The following is a 21767-nucleotide window of genomic DNA, read 5'->3' as shown; positions in this document are numbered from 1 at the left end:
TCTGTCCCTCTGATGCTGTGAGAATTTATTTTCAGATCTTGTCAAGGGTCTTGTGAAGAATAAACTAAGTGTCTGTCAGAAAGTCGCTGGGTTTTTTTTGTTTTTTCTTTAAACTACAATAATTGGTCAGTTGAATCAGATGTCATTTACTCAAAACAAGCTTTATTTGTCTGTTTGAAAGGGAACAAATTGGGCCTTGGCTTTGTTGAGTTTGGGTTAAGCTTGCAAATGAGACACTTAACGACAATCACGACAACCCCTCAGGACTGCTCTGTGAGCTACCACGCACTTAGTCTGTTTCCCAGATCTTCAAAACATTACAGGAAACCTGAAAAGCACGCAAAGAAAGATTAGCATATTCCCACACGCTCCCAGAAAAGAAGGGCAGCACCCACTTAATCTAATCTTTTTATACCTTAACAGAAAGAGGCCTGCACTAGGCTCAGTACCCTCAAAGTTGTCTTTAAAGAAACAGACTTGGACACAGCCAGATTTTTTTGTTGTTGTTTTTCAATAAATATTCAGTAACTACATTAATGCATATATGTGGAATCCGAAAAAACTGGTATAGACGATCTTATTTACAAAGGAGAAATAGAGACACAGACGTAGAGAACAAACGTATGGATATCAAAGAGGAAGGGGGCTGGGGGGGGATGAACTGGGAGATTGGGATTGACATATATACACTATTGATACTATGTATAAAATAGATAACTAATGAGAACCTACTGTATGGCACAGGGAACTCTACTCAGTGCTCTGTGGTGATCTAAATGGGAAGGCAATCCAAAAAAGAAGGGACATATGTATACATAAAGCTGATTCACTTTGCTGTACAGTAGAAACTAACACAACATTGTAAAGCAACTATACTCCAATAAAAATTTTTTAGAAATATTCAGTAACAATATTTAAAATATGAGCCCTCAAGTCCAGGGTATCGTTCCCATCTTTGTCAATAAATAGCATGTGTGAGATGAGAATACAGTATTGTCAAGTCCCCCAGGGAGGAGGCAGGGTTTGGTGGGGCCTGGGAGTGAACCCCAAATTCCTGAGAGGTGAAAATCTGACAAGTGACCCAAGGAGGGACACTGCCTCTAAAGGGAGACATGTCAGTTTGATTACAAACATGCCCTTCACCAACAACTGTCTTGGTAAAAGTAAGTTTCCTGCTGATACATAGTCAAAGTTGATGATATGTAATTAACGGTCAATTTGATGAAGATGGCAATCTTTGTATCAAAAGTTAATTATCTCTCATGAGTAGCTTCTCAATCACACGAAACAATGATTTTAGCATCTGGCATCTATTTCATGCAAGTGCTTCAGATGAAAAAAGGAATTTTTCCAAGTAACCAAGAGCTGCTAGAGTTTCCACTTTGAAAAGTTCATCTGCCCATTAACTGGTACCTATCCAAATCTTGTTGAGAAAGTGGGAGGGTAACAGTTTCCAAAATTAGCATCTTATGGCTTTTAGCAAATCCCTAATGTGAAAAGTGTTGACAATGAATGGACTGAATTTTTAAGAATAAATAAATAAGGGTCCAATGAACTTCCATTTCAGGTACTCTGGGTGTAGTTCAGTGGATGGGAGCCAGGAAGCTGCCCTTTCCAAAAGCACCCAGGTGATTCTTAGGAATCATGAAGTTTGCAAACCAAGGCCGCTGTTCAGCATCTTATGCCCCATGGATCAAAATGCACTTAACAGGGAAAAGCGTGCAACCCGGAAACTCCAATGGGTGCAGAAAAAAAACAGCCCAAGAGAAGCCTGCTCCCTCTAGCCAAAGGACCAGCAGCAAAGGGGCAGCCAGCCAATTCAGAAAACTTTTAGGCAATAACCTACCTGCTCTAAACACCATAGGTAAAACTATGCCCCACCCCCAGCCCAGGCAGCAAAGGTGAAGTAGGGAGCCTAGACTTCCACCTGCTCTCCGTGCCCCACACCCATCTCATCCCCTGTCCTCCCCTCCCTTCCCTTCCCCAGGGTGATGTCAGAAAAGGCAGAGTGAAGAGCTGGGACTTTCATCACCTCCAGGCAGCAAGGAGGGCCACCCTGCACCCCCAAGTCAGGTGGAGGCCAGGTGGGGAGCTTGGACTTCCAGCTCCACCCATCAGGTCTAAGGCACCCCTTTGAGTCTGCTAAGACTAAAGAAAAAACAACATTGATATTATATATTATTATATGCTGATAGTGCATCGTATAGCTCAATAGCTGCACTACAAAGTTTTTTTTATTCCTGGTTATATGATTTTACACTCTCTAGTGAGTCACAGTATTTGACGGTTTTCTTCGTATTACACTATGGCACCTGACGCACCTCTGAATACGCCCCTCGCATGGCCACCAGTGGATGTTTAGTCAGTTCCTGACAGAGGGATGACTGATGGGCCAGTGACCAGATAATTTTTCAGCGCTGTTTTTAAATACTTAATTTGATTTGCCCATTCTAAGTAAGTTCTTAAGTGTTTTCACATTGGGTTAGAAAAGATCTTATTCGTTATATGAACGAATGCAGAGGAGATTCACCCGCATGGCCACTGGGGCAAGTATTTGGAAGATCTACATGGAAATATTAAGAAGAAAACGGGGGAAATCTGTTTTGATTTGGAGCTGGAATTCAATCAGGCCCCTAAGAACTTGTTCGCTGAGGGCAGAGATGCTGTTGTATCCATGGTGTATCCCCAGCATACTGTATACTCATACACAGGAGTAAAGAGAGGGCCTCTGGGCATCAGGAATGTGGCTGCCTGTTTGGCAGCCCCCAGCCACCAGGCTCAGAGAAGTTAAGAAACTTCTCCAGTGGCACTAGCTTGTGAAAGGCAGAGTTGGATTGGAACCAACTGTGTCCAGTTCTAAAGCCCCTGTGTTACACTCTGTCCGTACTGCCAACCAGAGGGGTTTGTCTCAAAGACCCCTTACTCCATCTTGCCTCCCTCAAGGACCCTGCGATGCCTGGACTTATGGCATATTCCCCACATTTGGAACACACTTGTGCAGGGCCTCCCAGATGCTGGGCACTGAGCTGCCCACTGGGTGGGGTTCAGAGGGAAATTGGACGTGCTCAGGGGCTTGCTGGCGACAAGAGAAAATAGAACTGCATTTGAACTCCTAAGAAGGGGCAGAAAGCAGTAGGTGCCAGGAGAGGGAGGAAGTGCTCCAGGAACTCAAGAAGGACGCGTCACGTCCGGCTGGAAGGCAGGTTCCAGGGAAGGTGCAGCCTTGAATTTGCCTCTTGAAACTCTTACTGAGATTGGGGACCCTCACCCTCCATCGAGTTTCCCAGACATTCCAAGGGCTACTGTGTGACAGCAGCTCAAGCTCCCACATCCCTCTGGCAAATTTCACGAGCACTAAAGCGCTGAACACTCCCTCATCAGCCAAGCCCTCTGCTGAGCACTGAAACTCAGCCAGGAGGTGGCCTCTTCCAAATGCTTAGTCCTACCATTGTTACCTCCCTGTTAGCCTAGAGATAGTAGCCGTTTCCTTCATTATTTCCTGTTACCTTTTCCATCCCTTTTAGCAGGTAACCAACCACCTGTTACGAGTCAATTCTTTACCTTGAGTAAAACACATGATGCTCACTAAGCAAGGGTTTTGTTAATGAAAGAATGAATTGCGGGGACTTCCCTGGTGGCGCAGTGGTTAAGAATCTGCCTGCCAAGGCAGGGGACACGGGTTCGAGCCCTGGTCTGGGAAGATCCCACATGCCGCGGAGCAACTAAGTCCGTGCACTACAACTACTGAGCCTGCACTCTAGAGCCCGCGAGCCACAACTACTGAGCCCTCGTGCCACAACTACTGAAGCCCGTGCGCCTAGAGCCCGTGCTCTGCAACAAGAGAAGCCACCGCAATGAGAAGCCTGTGCACTACAACAAAAAGTAGCCCCTGCTCGCCGCAACTAGAGAAAGCCCACGCGCAGCAATGAAGACCCAATGCAGCCAATAAATAAATAAATAAAAATAAATTAAATATGTGCTATCAACATTTCAAATGTTTTTTTTTTTTTAAAAAAAAAGAACAAATTGTGGTTACAAATGGAGAGTCTATGGTTAGAAGGGGGTTCCAGAGGTTCAGAGGAAAAAGCAGGAACAGAAGGGAGCAGACGAGCAGGAGTGACAAGGGGTGCACCCTCCTGCCTACTGCTGAGACCAGGAGGATCTGGGCTTCACCATTCAGCGGGAGGTTCCTGTTTGAAGACACTGACAGCTGAGTCAGCAATAATCAGTGTTAAAGTGATCCAAAAAGAAGAAAAAAATCTGCTTCTGAAGATTTGGAGGATAGCAGGAGGAGGAATCTCAGGTTTTTAAATGTCCTTTTGACACCACAGAGCTCAACCCCATGACTGCACATATCAGGCAACCTCAACCCAGAGGTAGCCCATCTGGCTGTTCTCCCTCTGGGATGAATGGAGTTTCCCTCCAGGGCAGTGTAACAACTGCCCATGGTAGAGTAGCTGGATGAGAGTGAATGAAGCCCTTAGAAGGAGGAGGGCCGACCGTGGGAAGTTTAGCAGGGTCTGAAACTAGAAACACTCTAAGGTCAATTTTTTTTTTCTGGGGTTGGATATATAGGTGTATTTTCTACTCTAACTCTCCTTACATTGCAGTATAACTTTATAAGCTAGTTGCCCCAAGTCCCAAAGTGGGTACTACACAAATTTAAGTACTTTTATAACTAACAACAACAATACTGGAGGCAGAGAGGATTATTTTCAATATTTCAGTTATTCAAAAGTACATAAATATGTTACATAGTACATGATATAATGTAAACAGTATAAAACTTGACTTGAATAATAAAACATTCTACTAATAAAGAAATATCGCTCACAAAGATATTTGTGCCCACCCAAGTCAGAGTCCCTCGTTTGCATCACAGAAGCACGGTGGCAGGGCATCAAAGCCAGCATACAAGTTACATTCATCACAGCACTGGAGGCTGGGATAAGACCCAGTGGTGATGGCCGCAGTGACCTTGTCCTGGGTGACCATGTCTGGATCATCTTTTAAGGCTGAAGAAATAGGTACCTTTGGAACTCTTAAGAAAAGACATACACAGAGCATAGGATTAGAATTTTTCTTCTCAGTCCATTTGTTACAACTTGTCAGAGGTATCTCAGAAGCTTAGGACTGGAGCCAATGAAACACATGATACCAGCCCAAGACTAAAGTGCTCTGCCCCCGCCCCAAGTTCCTGTCTAATCCCTTTCTCTCCTAAGATTGCCAGAAATGTAAAATCAGGTTACAGCAAATAAGGGAGAGTGAATTGCAAGTGTGGGTCACGAGATGATCACTGCAAGTCCTCCAAGTGCAGAGCATGACAGGTGCCAAAGTCAGCCGTCCCCTGGGTGCTGGGATTCACCTTCCAGCACACAGGCCTAACTTCCCTAGAATGGGAACACCACTGCTTTTTTGCTTGTTTTTTCTCTCCATTATTAGATAAGGAATCTGAGACATGGAGAAACACAGTGCCTTGATCAAACACACACAAGCAGAGGAGGAGCTGCAAATAAAAGGCAGGTCATTGAAAGCTTGATGCAGGACTCTGTTCAACAACTTATGCTGCCTCCTTGGAACGTTAATGAATGGGAACACCACTGCTTCTGGCAACCAATCTCTCCCATATTTGAAGGTTCCTTTCCCCAAAATCGAATGCTCACTTTTCTGATCTACACTCCCTTGTTAGGCAAACCCCAGGATCTTCACACAACTCAGCTTCCCCAAAGTCCTATAGGCCCACCTCACTGTCCCCAAGGCCAAGGACACACTGAGAGCTCCCCAACTCAGGCAAGAGAAGATCAACTCAGCCCGTCCTCTGAGTGAACACAGGCAGAGAGACTCATTCACACAGTCTTCAGTCTGCAGTGTGTGGAATTAGCCAGCTGAGGGTAAACTCAACGAGGCCAAGTGACAGCAAAGCAGCCCAGAGCCACCTGGCTGAGAACATTCTACTTACGAGCTCAGAGCCCCAAACAGGAAGGCGAAGAAACCAGGATCCTACACGCACTGCCTCTGTCGTCTCAAACCCTCCCGCTGTTCCTGACCTCACCCGGGGTGCGGCCACGGGGCAAGGGATGACCCCGCTCAGCACAGAGCCCCAGGACCCCCTTTGGGGGGGCTGTTAGCCACTCTTACCCACATCACTCACTTCAATGCGTTGGCTACTTTGTAGTAAAGACAGATGACAGCAGCCATCAGCACAAGCACAGCCAAAAGGATACCGCCACCAATGCAGAACATAATTACCGTGTTAACTTGGGAAGCTTCACCTAGGCAGAGAAGTGCAGGCAAGCAGTGAATGTGGCTTCCCTCCCCACAGCCACCGAGCAACCTCAATATGCTTCCTTCAGTGGAGGAAGAATGAACCCAAACCACAGATCCTTATGCGTGTAAAACACAAATGAGTCTTCCTAGCGGGGGCCCAGGACCCTAAGCTGGCCCAGAGACGGGGGAAAGGGTTCATTTCTAAATGAGATGGGACTGAAATGCAAAGTCCAGAGAGAAGGAAGGAAAGAAAGTGGGCAGAATCTTCTTCTCTCTTTCACGTGCAGTAAAGTGCAGCTGTAAATAACCAGGCTGCACTCGAGCAAATGGTTTTATTCCCAAACACCTGGGCCTCCTGAAATAAGTTCCCTTTCAGAGTCAGAATTAAACCCTTCCCTGTACCTCAGGCTTAAAAATCTTCTACGGCAATTATTAAGGGAATGACTTTTTTTAAATGTTATGTTCAAAAATACTAAGAATACACTAATCTATTTTGTGATATGTGTTTCAGGAAAAGGAAGCTTTCAATTCTCCCTCTGACTACTGCCATTTTTCCTCCTAAACGCTAAATCTTTCCAGGAAGCCCCATTTGTGTGGAATAAGCAATTTGTTTAATCTGACTCCCTGAAACTGGGGAAAAGTGAGCCAGAAGAGAGGAATAAACAATCCAACTGCCAAAGCATACTTACGAGTATCTAAGTCACCAGAGCTGGATAAATGCTGACAGTTTAAAAAAATTACAATTAAAATCAACTTTAGGGAACAGTACATCTTATCAGGAATTTCTCAAACCCTTAATTTGAGAAAGAAAATTCTAATTATCCTTGTTAGGAGTAATTGAGATATAAGTTTGAAGAGCTCGCTTTTAGAAGCCCAGTCTCCACCAGTGCGACCAGAATGGACAACCACTGTCCAGCTCCAACTTGTACGCCTATCAGGCCTTAGGCTGTGTGACATCAACTCTTTGGACACCAGCTCTCTTTCATGGAGTTCTGAATTCCATTCCATGTTCAGATATATTTTAGCACCAATGGAAATGTGAATGCCCAAATACTATTTTAAATCATTTAATTTCAATCTCACCTTTTCAGATTTTGTTTCTCTCAGAGGACCATTTAAGGTTTGACTGCTAATCAAGAGCAAATTTGGGGGGGGAAAAAAAGCAAATTTGGGATTTCAACAAAATAAAAAGACAGTGATGTGGGGAGGCTAATATCTAAAAATACTCATATCTAAAAGTACAGTCATAGAAGGCTGGTTAGACTTTATGTTTTAGTAACACAATGAAATAGTATATACTTGTAGCTTTGAACAGGATTTGGATATAGGTTCATTGACTTCAGAATATTATCATAATTTATAGTTAAGACAAAAAGATTTCAAATAGCAATTTGAAGAGGATATCTGTTTTAAATCGGGTTTCTGTGATTTCAAGGTACTCACATCAGCAAAGCTGGTTCCATTAAATGAGGGAATTACTTTAACTACAAAGGTTATTCCTTGCTGCTCTGGCCAAACCCTGGGTGAGGTTACAAACTGCAGGGGAGATATAACCCAAAATGGTGGCATAAGATCTCTGAAAATTCTCTCCTCTGTAAAAGCAATGAAAAATGTGGCAAAAAAAGAAATTGTCAGAATCAGGTTTTTCTGACTCTGGATACTAACTATAAGCTTTCAGCAGCTCAGGAAACATTTATTTAAGAACAACTGAATCTCAGTATTGAACAGCATGCTTTGTGGCACTGTTCCATCATTCACTCTCCAGCTCCATGGTAGCCTTATTTTCAACAGCCTAGATTCCAACGCAGCCACGAGAGGGAGCAGAATAGAGGTAGAGCCCTTTCAGAGTCTCATTCCCAAAGAACTGTCATTAGCTGATTCATCTGCTGGTTTTCTGGAAGACGTCACTTGCTTGCAAAGCTATCTGCATTTGACCTAACTTGGAGTCCACTCAGAGCAAAAAAAGTCTTCTCCTCACAGAACTTTTGGCAAAACTTTTGACAAAATGTTTTAACTTCCTGGCTCTCTGAGGCATTGGATTATTTGGGGCAACTGACAGACTAGCCAAAAAGCTTAAAGGAAAAGCTGGTAAATTAGATGTCCATAGGGGTTCTGAACAGCTCTGACATATCCGTAGGCGTCTAGAAGTCCACGCACATGTATAGAGCCGTGTGCATGCAGGGTTGTGAGCATGCTCAAGAAAGACATGAGACGGCCCTATGCATTCAACCCCGGCTGACCTTGAAGCTTTTCCCAAGGAGGAAGTGAAGGCAAAGGCAGAGTTTTCAACTGCTTGGCTGATACTGTTGAAGACATGCCCCAGCAGGCACACAGAGCCCCTCATGAAAGACTGGGAGGTATACTGGTTCCAGGCATTTAAGGTAATCTTAAATGCTTAGTACCCAATCATTAGCTGACTACTAAGCTAATCAGTAGAGACTTCAGGGTCCACACACAATAAAGAATACAGACTTTACAATGAATTAGTTAAGAAAAGTCACTAAACAAACAACAACAACAAACCTTGGAGAATGGGGAGAACCTGATTTCTAGAGTTGCCATGTTATATTATTTTTTCTTGCTTTTTTTTGGCCGTGGTGTGTGGCTTGCAGGATCTCAGTTCCCCAACCAGGGACTGAACCCAGGCTATGATAGTGAAAGCCTGGAATCCTAACCACTAGGCCACCAGGGAACTGTTTATTATCTATATTATTTTAAATGTGCAGTTCTCAACAAAAGAATGTAAGATATGCAAAGGAACAAGAAAGTATGGCCCACAAAAAGGGGGAGGAGGGAAGCAATCAATAAAAACTTTCCCTGGGGGAGGGGGATAAATTGGGAGATTGGGACTGATATATACACACTACCTTATATAAAATAGATAACTAATAAGAACCTGTGGTATAGCACAGGGAACTGTACTCAATACTCTGTAATGGCCTATATGGGAAAAGAAATCTAAAAAAAAAAAAAGAAAAGAAAAGAAAAAAGAGTGGATATATGTATATGTCTAACTGATTCACTTTGCTGTACACCTGAAACACAACACTGTACATCATCTATACTCCAATAAAAATTAAAAAAAAAAACTTTCCCTGAAGAAGCCCAGACGTTGGCTCTACTAGACAAAGACTTTAAATCAGCTATTTTAAACATGTCCAAAGTAAACCAAAGTAAAACTTCTTTTTATTTTAATATTAATTAGTTTATTTATTTGGCTACACTGGGTCTTAGTTGCAGCACATGGGATCTTCATTGCCGCGTGCAGGATCTTTTAGTTGTAGCATGTGGGCTCTTAGTTGAGGCATGCGGGATCTAATTCCCTGACCAGGGATCGAACCCGGGAGCCCTGCATTGGGGCCGTGGAATCTTAACCACTGGACAACCAGGGAAAACCCCAAAGTAAACCACTTCTAAAGAACTAAAGGAAAGTATGAGAATAATGTCTCCAATAGAGAATATCAATAGAGAGAGAAATTATTTTTTAAAAGAACCAAATGGAAATTCTGGAGTTGGAAAGTACAATAACTGAAAAAACAAATCACTGGAGGGGCTTAACAACAGATTTGAACAGGGAGAAGAAAGTGAAGACAGGTCAATTGAGATTATCCAGTCTAAGGAACCGAAAGAAAAAATAAATAAAAATAATCATGGACCTTCCAATTTCCATTCCAAAATGTAAACAGCTCGGGAACTGTCATCCTCAAAACAAGAAAAAACAATTGGAACAAATTGAAAATCAACAAGTCTTCTTAAGTTAACAAGAGAATTGAAGTCACATGGAAAATAGCCACCCCCAAAAGTTAAGAGACAGGGGAATACAGAGAATCATGGCATACAGTACACCAGGAGAAGAAGTCACTGCTGGAGCCAGCAATGGGTAGGAACAATTAAATAGTAATTGATGAATTACTGAATGAGGACTAGCTTAAGAGAGAAAACAAACAAAACAAAAAACAAAACAAAAACAACAAAACAAAACCAAAAACCTCCTGGAGGCTCAGTTTTGTTTTGTTTTGTTTTTGGTGGGGGGGGGGCACACTTTCATGATTGTTACCTTTAGGAACTCAATTAGGTTCTTATGGTAAAGACTGAAGAAAAAACCCCTCGTGCTTTGGTCTCCAATGACACCACATTGGAGGTGGCTTTATTACTGCTGGGAGATAAAGTCTTGAATTTCCACTAGGCTTCTTCTGGTATCACTGCATCAGTTAGGTGGAACAGTGCCTCATCTCCACCAGATGAGGGCGGAAGTCCAGACTTCCCAAGGTCTCCACTGACACCACAGGGGCTGGGAAGGGATGCAGGTCTCAGCTCTACTCAGGCTTCTCGGGCACTAACCTGGAGAGAGGGGGTTGGAACACCTCTTTAGAGCCTGGTGATAATGGAAGTCTAGTTTCTGCATGTAGTCTCTGCTGTGGGGGACAGAAAGGGGAGGAGAAGTGAGACCAGTTTTTTCTGTGGCATTTGGCTGGAACACAGCAGTTATTTCCTTCTTTCTAGGCTGCCTGTTTCCTGGTCGTTTGGCTAGAAACAGCAGGCTTTTGTTGGGCTTTTTTTGTCTGCACCCACTGGTGTTTCCAGGTTGCCAGCTTCTTTGGCTCCAAGTCTGGAAATATGAAGCAAAAACAAAATCCAGGGGACTCACCACCATGTTTCCTTGGATCTCAAGGTTACTAAGCTTGTCTGTTTTCGTCTTTCCATCTGTCAGAGTCTTATGTTTGTTTTATATGTTCAGGGTTTTTAGTTGCAGTTAGTGGGAAGCGTAAGGAAAGGTACATCTACTCCATCTTACCAGAAGCAGAAGTCTCTCATGTGGGAAATTTTGACATCAACCCTCTACTTAATGACCAAAGCCACTGTGCCAACCCCGCTTGTCCGACCCTGAGAGTGAATGCCTCCTTAAATTGTGCACCCCAGGCACCTCACGTGTGTCATCCTAGACCGGGCCGTGTCATCTCATCATAGCTTATCTTTCCAGCCTCATTCCCCACTGCATTTCCCCACACCCAATGGATTTTCATGCCTGAGTTTTGGCTAGATGGCTCTCCAGTCTCTCTCCTCCTCTATCAGCTGAAATACTAATCCTGCAAAGCTTCATTAAAATGCCATCTCATCGGTAAACTTTTCACTGATTCCCGTCTGCTCCCCACCCCATGTTAATTGCTCCTCTCCCTCTGTATCATGACCTTTGTTTGTACCTCTCTGAAAATTTGACTTCTGTTTGCCTTAAGGTTTTCCAGCTCCTGCTTTAACTCTGAACAGACATTTGCCTTGAGTAAAGGAACCTACTATGCTCACACTCACTGAACCCAGTACTTTGAGTTAAATTAACTGTGGGTTTCCTTCTGCTTTTTATCTCACTCAAAAATGTCTTATTTTTCCAAGTTTCTTTTCTATTCCTTCCTATTGAAGCAGTAACGATTCTGAGGGACACAGTCTTGAATATGGTAAGTCATGATTAAGGAGGCAGGCTATGTTGACTTTCTTTACAGAGCTGACCACTTCATCTCTTGGTTTCCTTCTATTCCTGTAGTTACTTGACTGTTGAGTTACTTGATGACTCTGTACGTTTAGAGTGTGTTTTTGCAAGGTGTAAGTTTCATGAGGAACGAACTCTAGATCCCCAGGCATCAAAAAGAGAGCCTAGAATCCATTAGGTGCTAGCACATGTCATGGACGATGACTCAAATATGAATTTTATCAATCTGGTAACACCTTTCCCCACCTGAGCCTCCAAATTCAGACACAGCAATAAATTCAGACATAGCAGTAAGCCCTGACCAGTATTATTTCATTTATTGATAAGGATATTTCACATTGTGTTACCAACATTAAACTATTGGCCTGACCATTTCTAACGTGTTTTAGTAACAGCTTTCTAGAGATGACTAGGAGGAAATAGCTAAAACCTCTGTTTGGCAGATGAGGAAACTGAAGCTCAGAGAACAAATGACTCCCTTGAATCACTTAGCACGTCACTGGCAGGACTGGAACTAGGGCCTGGTTCTGTGATCTTTCCCTCCAGCCTCTGTCCTCCCAGGTCCAACACCTTTCCAGCCCCCTGCCTTCTGAACGGTTTGAAATGATATGTTGTTTCCTATTTCCAGTCCCCCCAAGTCTATTATCCAGAGACTTTGATTTTGACTCTGAGCTGAAAGATGGGCAAAGAAATCCAGCTGCATTTCATTTGGGGAAAGGGGCTGGTTATTATCATTATGTTTTCAACCTAAGAGCTATCTCACTGGCACACATGGCATGACTAGTCCAGAGTACTCGGACCGATGGGGACCAGGGGCCGTGTGTTCCAGATGACAAAAGGTAAGCAGTAGCTGTATTCAGAATCAGTGAGCTGAACGCTGTGATGTGATTACAGCGGCTTGTTTTCTCTCTGTGGGAAATTCTTTGTAATTCACACTCAAGGCCTTTTACCCAGGTCAGTTATTTTGCCAAGTGCCCATCCTGTGACTAACACCTGGGTCAGTTGGTTGCACACCCTCATACCTGCAAATTGTATCTATGGTGGCAGAAAGCAGACCAGATGCCAGTCTACTGGGAGTAACCCTGTGAGGCCCCCTTACTTGGCCCAAGTTCCAGCTCTGTGCCCCTTCCACAGCTCCGTCTGCTCTGCTCCTGGGATTCTCAGCTTTACCTTCAGACACCTGTGTGGCTGAGGACCTTGCTCATGCTGCATCATCCTGTCCACAAACAAGATGACGGTTATATTAATGAGCAATGGAGGAGTCCAAGACCAGGGAGTTTTTGGTGCAACATAGTTTTCCATGAGGTAAAAATTAACTCGTGTAGATTTTTCCATTCAATTTTTTGTTTAATTCATTTTAATTTAGCTTAAGGATAAATGTTTATTGAACTCCTAGTATGTGTCAACACTGTTTTAAGATGGGGATAACAGTAGTGCCAAAAAAAAAAAAAAAATCAGCAGCCTTCTCCCTGTATCTTCATGTGTTCCTTTCTCTGTGTTTGTGCCAATCTCTTCTTATAAGAACACCAGTCTTATTGGATTATGGCCCACCCTAATGCCCTCATTTTAACTCGATTACCTCTTTAAAGGCCCTATCTTCAAATACACAATATTCTGAGATACTGGGGGTGAGGACTTCAGCAAGTGAATTGGGAGGGAGGGGGCACAATTCAGCCCCAAACAGGTATTTTCATGGGTAATTGACCTCCTTTAGCATTTGAAATCCAAAGCTGTTGTCAGGTGAAGTAACTCTTCTTGCGTGGCTACCCTGAGACTCTTGCAATTCCCTTGCCCAGGTTAATACCTGAGAGGTAAATCATTTAAATAGGCCATTTTCATCCAAATATGGGTAAAGCAAGACTTAGCGTCTCCCCAGTTCCCACATCACCACTTTCACATTCTTAAAGATAGTTCCATGCCACGTATTAGACAATTAACCCAGAATTTTAGTTTTCTGCTCATTCTGACAGGGTCTCTCCAAATGCCCTCCGAAGACACATTCCCAAGGTGGTTTTGAGGAAAAACCACAAGCGTAGACAAACCTGAATTCTTATCCTACCTTAGTCACTCTATAACTTTAGCTAAGTGACTTAACATCACTCGACTTCAGTTTTCTAGTCTGTAAAATGCGGATATCACAGCCTACTTCATACTATGGCATGATGATATTCTGAACATGAAGCACCTGGCACAGGCCTGGCACACAAGAGGTGCCCAGTAAATGCTAAATGTCAATTTCCTCTTCCCTTGTTCTTCCCATGCTCTGATCTCTCTCCTCTACTTAAAACAGCAAAAATATTTTGTATTGACCCTAATAACATCACCATTCCAGAATATTTGGAAGCCCCTCTTCTCTTTTATTTCCTAGTTTGAGAGTCAAATGGAGGTCACTTCAATAACATTTAATTAAGATAATAATATAGTGGTTCTCAAAGTGTGCCTGAGGCCAGCAGCATCAGGAGCCGTATCTGGAACTTGTTAGACATGCAAATTCTCAGGCCTCAGCTCAGAACTTCTGAGTCAGAAACTCTGAAGTGGGACCCAGCCATCTGTAGTTACACAGAGTAAGCCATCTGTGTTTCATCAAGCCCTCTAGCTCACTGGAATGCAAGCTTATTTAAAGAACCACTGATCTATGTTTAAGAACATGGACTCTGGAGCCAAGAGTGCTAAGATTTGATTCCTCTTCCACTTTTCATTACTATGTAACTGTGTCTTAAGTGACTTCTCTGGTCATCAATTTTCACATCTACTGAATTGTAAGACTTGTAAGACTCCCTATCCAATACACCATTAATGTCTCTGTGTCACTGTCTCCGGGCTTTTTCTTCAGTCTCTCGGCTGGGCAATTACAAGGTCTGCAGGTCTGGAGGGCGCAGCCTAACAACCACGCAGCTAATGTTGAAGTGTACTTATGTCCTCACAAAGTAAGCCACCAAAACTGATTTCTCCTTCCTAGAGCCCTTGGGGAGAAAAGCATTTATGATTTCTCTATGTAAAGAAAGATGAGTTTGGGACTTCCCCGGCGGTCCAGTGGTTAAGATCCCACATGCCGCACAACCAAAGGGAAAAAAAAAAAAAAAGAAGAAAAGATGAATTTACTAGAAGATTCTTTAACTGCATTTAAAAAAAATCTGTAATGAAACCTAACTTGTGATTTGTAATCAACACATATAAAAAAACAATCATTTTCTTTTATTTTTATTTTGGGGCCACACCACGCGGCATGTGGGATCCTAGTTCCTCGACCAGGGATCAAACCCGTGCCCCCTGCCTTGGAGACATGGAATCTTATCTACTGGACCACCAGGGAAGTCCCCCCATTTTATTTTTCTTTCTTATTTTTGGCTGAAGGGTAATGCCTTGAAGATAAGGGCTTTTAAATTATTTACTTACTTAAAATCAACTCTTACCATAAGAGCAATACATGTCTGTTACAGAAAAATAAGAAAGCAAAGAAAATTAAAAGAAAAAAATTCCATAATCCAATCTACTTATGGAAAATAGCTGTTAACAACTTCACATATATATATATAAAATCATGGGTATCTTTCCTATAAATATGCCTCAATTAAAGAATTAACTTTGGGGCTTCCCTGGTGGCACAGTGGTTGGGAGTCCGCCTGCTGATGCAGGGGACACGGGTTCATGCCCCGGTCCGGGAGGATCCCACATGCCGTGGAGCGGCTGGGCCCGTGAGCCATGGCCGCTGAACCTGCGCGTCCGGAGCCTGTGCTCCGCAGCGGGACAGGCCACAGCAGTGAGAGGCCCGCGTACCGCAAAAAAAAAAAAAAAAAAAAAAAAGAATTAACTTTGGAGTAATCCTTTGTATGGGTTGTATGGGTTTACAAACGTGTGTTCTCTTTAATATTTTACAATAATAAGCATATGCCATAATTAACACTTTGATACACAAGTTTATGCATATATCTGATTATTTCATAAATTCTTAGAACTAGAATTACCAGGTCAAGTTCCACATATTTATATAGTGTCGAACTGCTCTGAAGAAATGTGGTACTAACATAATCTTCCACTTAAGAGTGTATATAACAGCAAATGTTTCTCCATATTATGTCCAGCAGTGGATAATTTAATTTTAAAATTTCTGGCTGTGGGCTTTTGAAAGGAGAACTTAACTGATTTCATTTGAAACGCTGGTTAAATTTTTTTTTCCCTCAGCCTCAGTCAAATTCATTTGTCAAACATGGTAAAATGAAAAGGGGCAAAGGGACAAGGCTTCTTAACGCCTCCATCATGGCAAATGGCTTGTCAGCTCTGAGGGCCAGCAGTCTTATAATTCTGGTCTCTCACACCATCTGATGAATAAGTTTCCTGCTGGCCTCCAGGGATACATATCAATTCCAGCCATATACAGATGTATGTGAGAATACCACAGCTGTATGACTGGTTTATTATCAGCAATTCCCAAGAAGGGAGTGTTCCCTTTACCCCACTCGTTCACAGAAGGTTTATAGAGAGTACTATAACTAAAGCCCTTCACTGGGGTGTCTCAATACCCAGCACAGAGTAGGCACTGAGTAATTAATTACTCATGGAATTGATAAGACATTCTTGCTTTGCAGTTCTGTTTGTTAAGATCATAAATGAGCTGATTAAACCTTCTCTGCTCTTCCCCCAAAATGCAAATTCTTAAGAGTCAAAGGACTGACCTGGATGAAGGTGAGTAGCAGGGCACTGTCACACACTCATAAGACAGGGTGAGACCCGACTGATTCTGCTGGTAAAGATAAAACAATCCACTTCTAGATTCAGACAGTTTATTATTTACAGAGACAGTGAAAGATGTGCCAAATCCCTGTTCCACATCCAAAAAGGATGAGACCAAAGCAAGAGAGGCTGAATGCCTGCAGTGCAAGTTGTGGAGTATTTCGATGCTGAGGAGTCAGTTCTAGCCTGTAGCTAAGTGGTTTTATATTCTGAAGTTTTATTTTGGAGGGGGGAAAGGGGCGGGGAGGGGGCAAGGCAGAAAGCCTCAGAACTCATCAGAATCCAGAGACAATGAGGAACTGTCTCACGACAACCTCCCAGAGGAGAGAAGGAAGTGACAGAAGGTCCCATAACGATTCCTTACAAGCCTCTCATCGTCTCTTGATCTAGGAGGAGTACAAAGCATTCCGCCAAAACTCAGAATAGCCTTTGCTTGCATGGCCTATGTGGAAAGGTGCAAGGATGCCAAGACACAAGGACAGTGGAATTGTTTTCTTAATTTCTCTTTAATGGTACAAATTGTAATAGTACAAAGTTAACAGTACAGAATAGTAAAAATTCTTTTTAGTACAAATTCCATTTGTAAGTACAAGCCCACTGTTTAGTATGGTCCATGAGCTAAGAATGGTTGAGCTAAAATTCAAAATAATATTTCATGACATGGAAATTACATGAAATTCAAATGTCAGTGTCCATAAAGATTTTGGAACACAGTGATACTCATTTGTTTAGAAGTTGTCTATTTTTGCTTTCATGCTACAACAGCAGAATTGCGTAGTGTCAACAGAAAGTGGCCCACAAAGCTTAAAAGATTATCTGACCCTTTACAAAGTTTGCTAATCCCTATCTAGCACCAGATATATCTTCTCAAATTGCTACACCTCCTCCTTTAATTTCTATTCAACCTGTTCTTTTGTTGTGATTTTAAACCAGCTGTCTCATATATACACTACTATGTATAAAATAGATAAATAATGAGAACCTACTGTATAGCACAGGGAACTCTACTCAATGCTCTGTGATGACCTAAATGGGAAGGAAATCTAAAAAAGAGGGGATATGTCAATATGTATACGTATAACTGATTCACTTTGCTGTACAGCAGAAACTAACACAACATTGTAAAGCAAATATACTCCAATAAAAACTAAAAAAATAAAAAACCAGCTTCACATACATATGAAAAAATAAATAAACCAGCTGTCTCAAGTCCCAAAGTGGATAATATAAAAACTTTTAAAATAAAAAAGTAAAAGAAACGTCACCAGAAAAGGATACAAGAGTCAAAGAAATTTTTTCCATAATTGCATATTTACTGAAAAATACATCAGAGGTAACGTAAATATGACCTTCTAAAGCAAATGAAGAAATAAGAATATACTTTAACTGAAATTCTAAAAAATTTTACTAAGAAGAAATTAAATGTAAACCATAAAGATATTATGAAGTTATCTGTTCCCAGCATTTCCAGGTTAGACTCCTTCACTTTGGTCACAGAAGCATGTCAGGAGGTAATGGAGCCTGGCGTAGACAGTACATCCTTCACACAAATGAATTGTGGCAGGGGGTGGCACAAGGGAGTTCACCTGTATTTGGTGAACTGCCACAATATTATTCTCTAAGGATACATAACAAGTATCTAACAACTAAAGGGTTAGGAGATATCAGATTTTTCAGGATTATCTTCTTCCAAACTCTGTTATATGCCTTTTGTGTCAGTCATTGCTTTCAATATTTTTCTTCAATGCTCTAAAGATATATTTTTTAAAATTAGATTTGTGGAGTTTTTTCTAAGTCCATTTGTTACATTCATCAGGGGGTTCTGTCTGGGAGTTTTCTACTGAGGCAAATCATACCATGTGACCTCTCTCAATTCCTATCCAATCCCTTCCTCCCCTAACTGTTTTATAAAATGCAATGAGGCTAAAATAAATCAAGGAGAACAAACTGCAAACTTGTCACCATATTGCCACTTTCTGACCTCGTCAGTGACTAGCCAACTAGACCTTAAAGGCTTAAAAGGTGCCTATATTCTACCATGCCCTAAGATAGTGGTGGGAAGATGGACAGTAATAGAAGCTCTTAATCTTTCTGTGTCATGGAGAAACTTCATCTGGTGAATCCTATGGACCCTTTCAGGATAATACATTTAAGTATTTAACATAAAATACATAGGATTACAAATGAAATCAAGCAAATTGAAATCATCACAAAATATTTTAAAAACCAAATGTATAATATAGTAGTATATGTGCTTCTTTACAATTAGATTCAATGCCCAGAATACTGACGGGTCTAATAACCACCACACACAAATCATGGCACTGTAGAGTTCATTATATAACTATATGTATTTGTCAAAAGGCAACGAATTATACACTAAAATTTGTGACTCTTTATGTTGACTATACCTTAATGAAGCTGACTTATAAAAATAAAAATTTACAGTGGTAGTCTAATAACTATAAGTTTGAGGTTTTGATAAAATTTTGAGACAGCTCGAAGAATACTGTGATGTGAAAATGTCATTTATTTTAGTGACAAGGCAATAGGTGTTTCTAAGTCTACTAATTTTACTGTGGCTAGTTTTACTAATCATTAAACTGTTACATTTCAGTAGGAGGTTAACAAAAATAAAGATGGGAATATCTTTCCCAATTTGGGTTGATGGCCCCCATGAAATATATACACGGAATGTATACACACAGTACACAGAAGGTAGTGAAACTAGAGAGTAGTGAGACTACTTGCAGAGCAGAGATAAACAGAGTATCTGTGGACATAGCTGAGGATAAGCAGCCCTTAGGAATCAGAAGGGTCTGCATGCCATAGTCACGCCTCCTGCTTACTTACTCTCACGAGGACATCCAGTCCTCAACTTGTATACAGCCAGCCCAAGAATTCTCCAACAGTAAAGAACCAAGGGAAGTTACAGAGGTCTACTTCTAAGCTCCCAGGTTCTTCATGGGCATGACATTCCCCTGTATCACAGGTGCTAGCTTTGCCATGGCAACACCAAGCATGCTGCCAAACACCTGGCTACAACTAGGAATGGATCCTCCTGGTTCAGTCTAGGACCATATCCTTCCCCCAAACCCCAACGTCCCATAGTCCAGTAAGGAGTCAGTGGAAACAATGGGCATAAAAGTGACATGGGGGTGTTGGGCCAACAAGGAAGGGCTTCTATTGTTATCCCTATCAATTCCATACAAAAACCCTCTACCAGGTGTAAAATACTTCCTAATTTCCATAAGTATACACATGGTAGGAAACACAAATGTGATAATTATTTTATAAAGTCCCAAACCACAAGAGAATTATAGTACCTAAAAAGTGTAGTTCAGAGGAATTAGTGATTAATTCTGTAGCACGGTGGAGGTTTGTACTTGCTTTTGAATATGAACAGAATTTTCCCTGCTATCCAAAAGGAAAAGCATTGCAGATAGAGGGAAAAGCATGTACAAAGGTGGAGGAGAATGGGAGGCAGGCAGGAGTAAGAGTACCAAAGGCTTTGTATGCCATGTTAATGAGTGATGTGACTCAGTCTGGCGCAGCAAACACCAGAAGGATCAGAGGGCAATGCAGAGGATGAAATGGAGGTAATTAAAATGAAGGTTCGGTAATTTCCTGGCAGTCCCGTGATTAGGACTCCCCGCTTTCACCGCCGGCGCCCGGGTTCGAGCCATGGTCAGGGAACTAAGGTCCTGCAAGCCGTGTGGTGCGGCCAAAAAAAAAAAGGCTAAAAGACCAATAAAGAAAATCCTGGAACTTTTCAGCTGAAAGTCAGTGCTGGAAAACAGAAAAGGCAGAGATGGAGAAAAAGAGGAAAGTTTTCCTTAAAAAAAAAAAAGGACGGGGGAAATCAAGACAGTGATTTATTGGATATATGGGAATAAAAGAGGGGGGACCACAGAAGTCTTTAGTTTTCTGACCTATGGTCTTTCAGCTTTATTTAAGGAAGCCAACATCCAGTTGTTAATACTGATCTTGCGCATAAACTGCAGATTGGTATTTCTGAAGAAGAGCCAGTTTTCCTTGGGACTGTGCAACATGGATCAAAGTTACCTTACGACCACAAGAGACAGGACATACATGACAAATACACTGCTTACCGTTAAGTCTGGGGGACTCATCTTTGCAATCATTGAAACCAGAACATTTACAGTTAAGGACTTTTAACTTTATAAATTCTGTACCTATCAAATCTGTGGTAGGTTTCTCTTTCAATCATCCTAAGTCCATCTAACAAACACTCTGGATAATCACTTATAGAAAAATACATTAATAATTTTTCTAGCACCACTCCACAAGTACGTACAAAGAAGGCAAAAGAGCACTGCATTCTCATTAGGTAAATATCCCAACATAACAACTCAGATGAAAACTTAAGAAAAAGAAAATAAATATTATTTTACCCAGAAAACCCATAGTAGGAAGTACTAAGACAAAATTAACGTGAGGAAAGATTTCTTTTTCTTTCTTTCTTTCTTTCTTTTTTTCTTTTTTTGGCCACGCCACACGGCTTCTGGGATCTTAGTGCCCCGGCCCGGGATGGAACCCAGGCCACCGCAGTGAAAGCACCGAGTTCTAACCACTGGACGGCCAGGGAATTGCCGTAGCAGAGTTCGATCTCTATTTCCTACACAGAACACCACCAGAAATACAGAAGTGACGGGCCAAATTTGCAGAATGCTGACATTACAAGTGTATTTTACTCTACTTTGCACTTCTTCACAAGGTGCGGTTGAAAGGGGGAGAAAGGCATCATAGACCTTCCTATCCCGGGGGCATCTGGAAAGAGCCACCCGCTCCCACTTCCCCGGACCCAAAGCTTCAGGGTCTTTCAGGTCCAGCTCGCATTCTGCTCCACCGGAGACCCGAGGCCGCCGTCCTGCTCGCTTTTCCCGAGGCCGGGAGAGCAGACTCCACCCCCCTTCGGGCCCAGGCCTTTCTCCACCTTCCATCCGGCCCGGGGGACACGAGGGCGGCCAGGGCCACAGACCTTCCTCAGACGCCACCCGCCCCGGCCCCACACCAAGGGCGACACCGTCCCAACCTCCTCCTCAGCTAAAGCCGAACGACCGGCACCCACCTGACACCCTCGGAGGAGAGAGCGCGTGTGCGGAGCGGGCTGAGGACTTTCTGAAAAGCCGACTCCACCGCCCGGCCGCCGCGTCCCCAGCCCCCCGCTCCCCACCGCAGTCCGCGGAAAGGCTCGGCGTCCGCGACACAGACAGCGAGGGTCGGGACGAGGTCCTTCAGGTCTCGAGAGCCACGACATCACACC

The 21767-nt window shown here is 42.6% G+C and overlaps 2 protein-coding genes across 4 annotated transcripts in view; both read right to left on the bottom strand.

Moving 5' to 3' along the window:
* C16H10orf120 (chromosome 16 C10orf120 homolog) overlaps positions 1 to 21767 on the bottom strand; it is a 69284-nt gene that overhangs the window by 47287 nt on the left and 230 nt on the right. The gene's annotated exons all lie outside the window — the stretch shown is intronic.
* FAM24B (family with sequence similarity 24 member B) lies at positions 1995 to 21757 on the bottom strand. Its single transcript, XM_067709161.1, has 3 exons — positions 20593 to 21757; positions 6152 to 6272; positions 1995 to 5041 (listed from the first exon to the last, which is right to left on the bottom strand). The coding sequence occupies exons 2-3, from the start codon at positions 6241 to 6243 to the stop codon at positions 4858 to 4860; spliced, it is 276 nt and encodes a 91-aa protein (XP_067565262.1). The 5' UTR covers positions 6244 to 6272; positions 20593 to 21757; the 3' UTR covers positions 1995 to 4857.

Source organism: Pseudorca crassidens, chromosome 16 (assembly GCF_039906515.1).
Source record: "Pseudorca crassidens isolate mPseCra1 chromosome 16, mPseCra1.hap1, whole genome shotgun sequence".
In the NCBI taxonomy this organism is placed as follows: domain Eukaryota; kingdom Metazoa; phylum Chordata; class Mammalia; order Artiodactyla; family Delphinidae; genus Pseudorca; species Pseudorca crassidens.
Note: the sequence above shows the minus strand (reverse complement) of the source record. Positions and strands in the feature narration are given on the sequence as shown.

Coding starts and splice junctions, on each gene's coding strand:
- FAM24B (XM_067709161.1), bottom strand. CDS start 6,243: ATGTTCTGCATTGGTGGCGGTATCCTTTTGGCTGTGCTTGTGCTGATG. Junction 5,042..6,151: donor AAAGTAGCCAACGCATTGAA/GTGAGTGATGTG, acceptor TCTTTTCTTAAG/AGTTCCAAAGGTACCTATTT.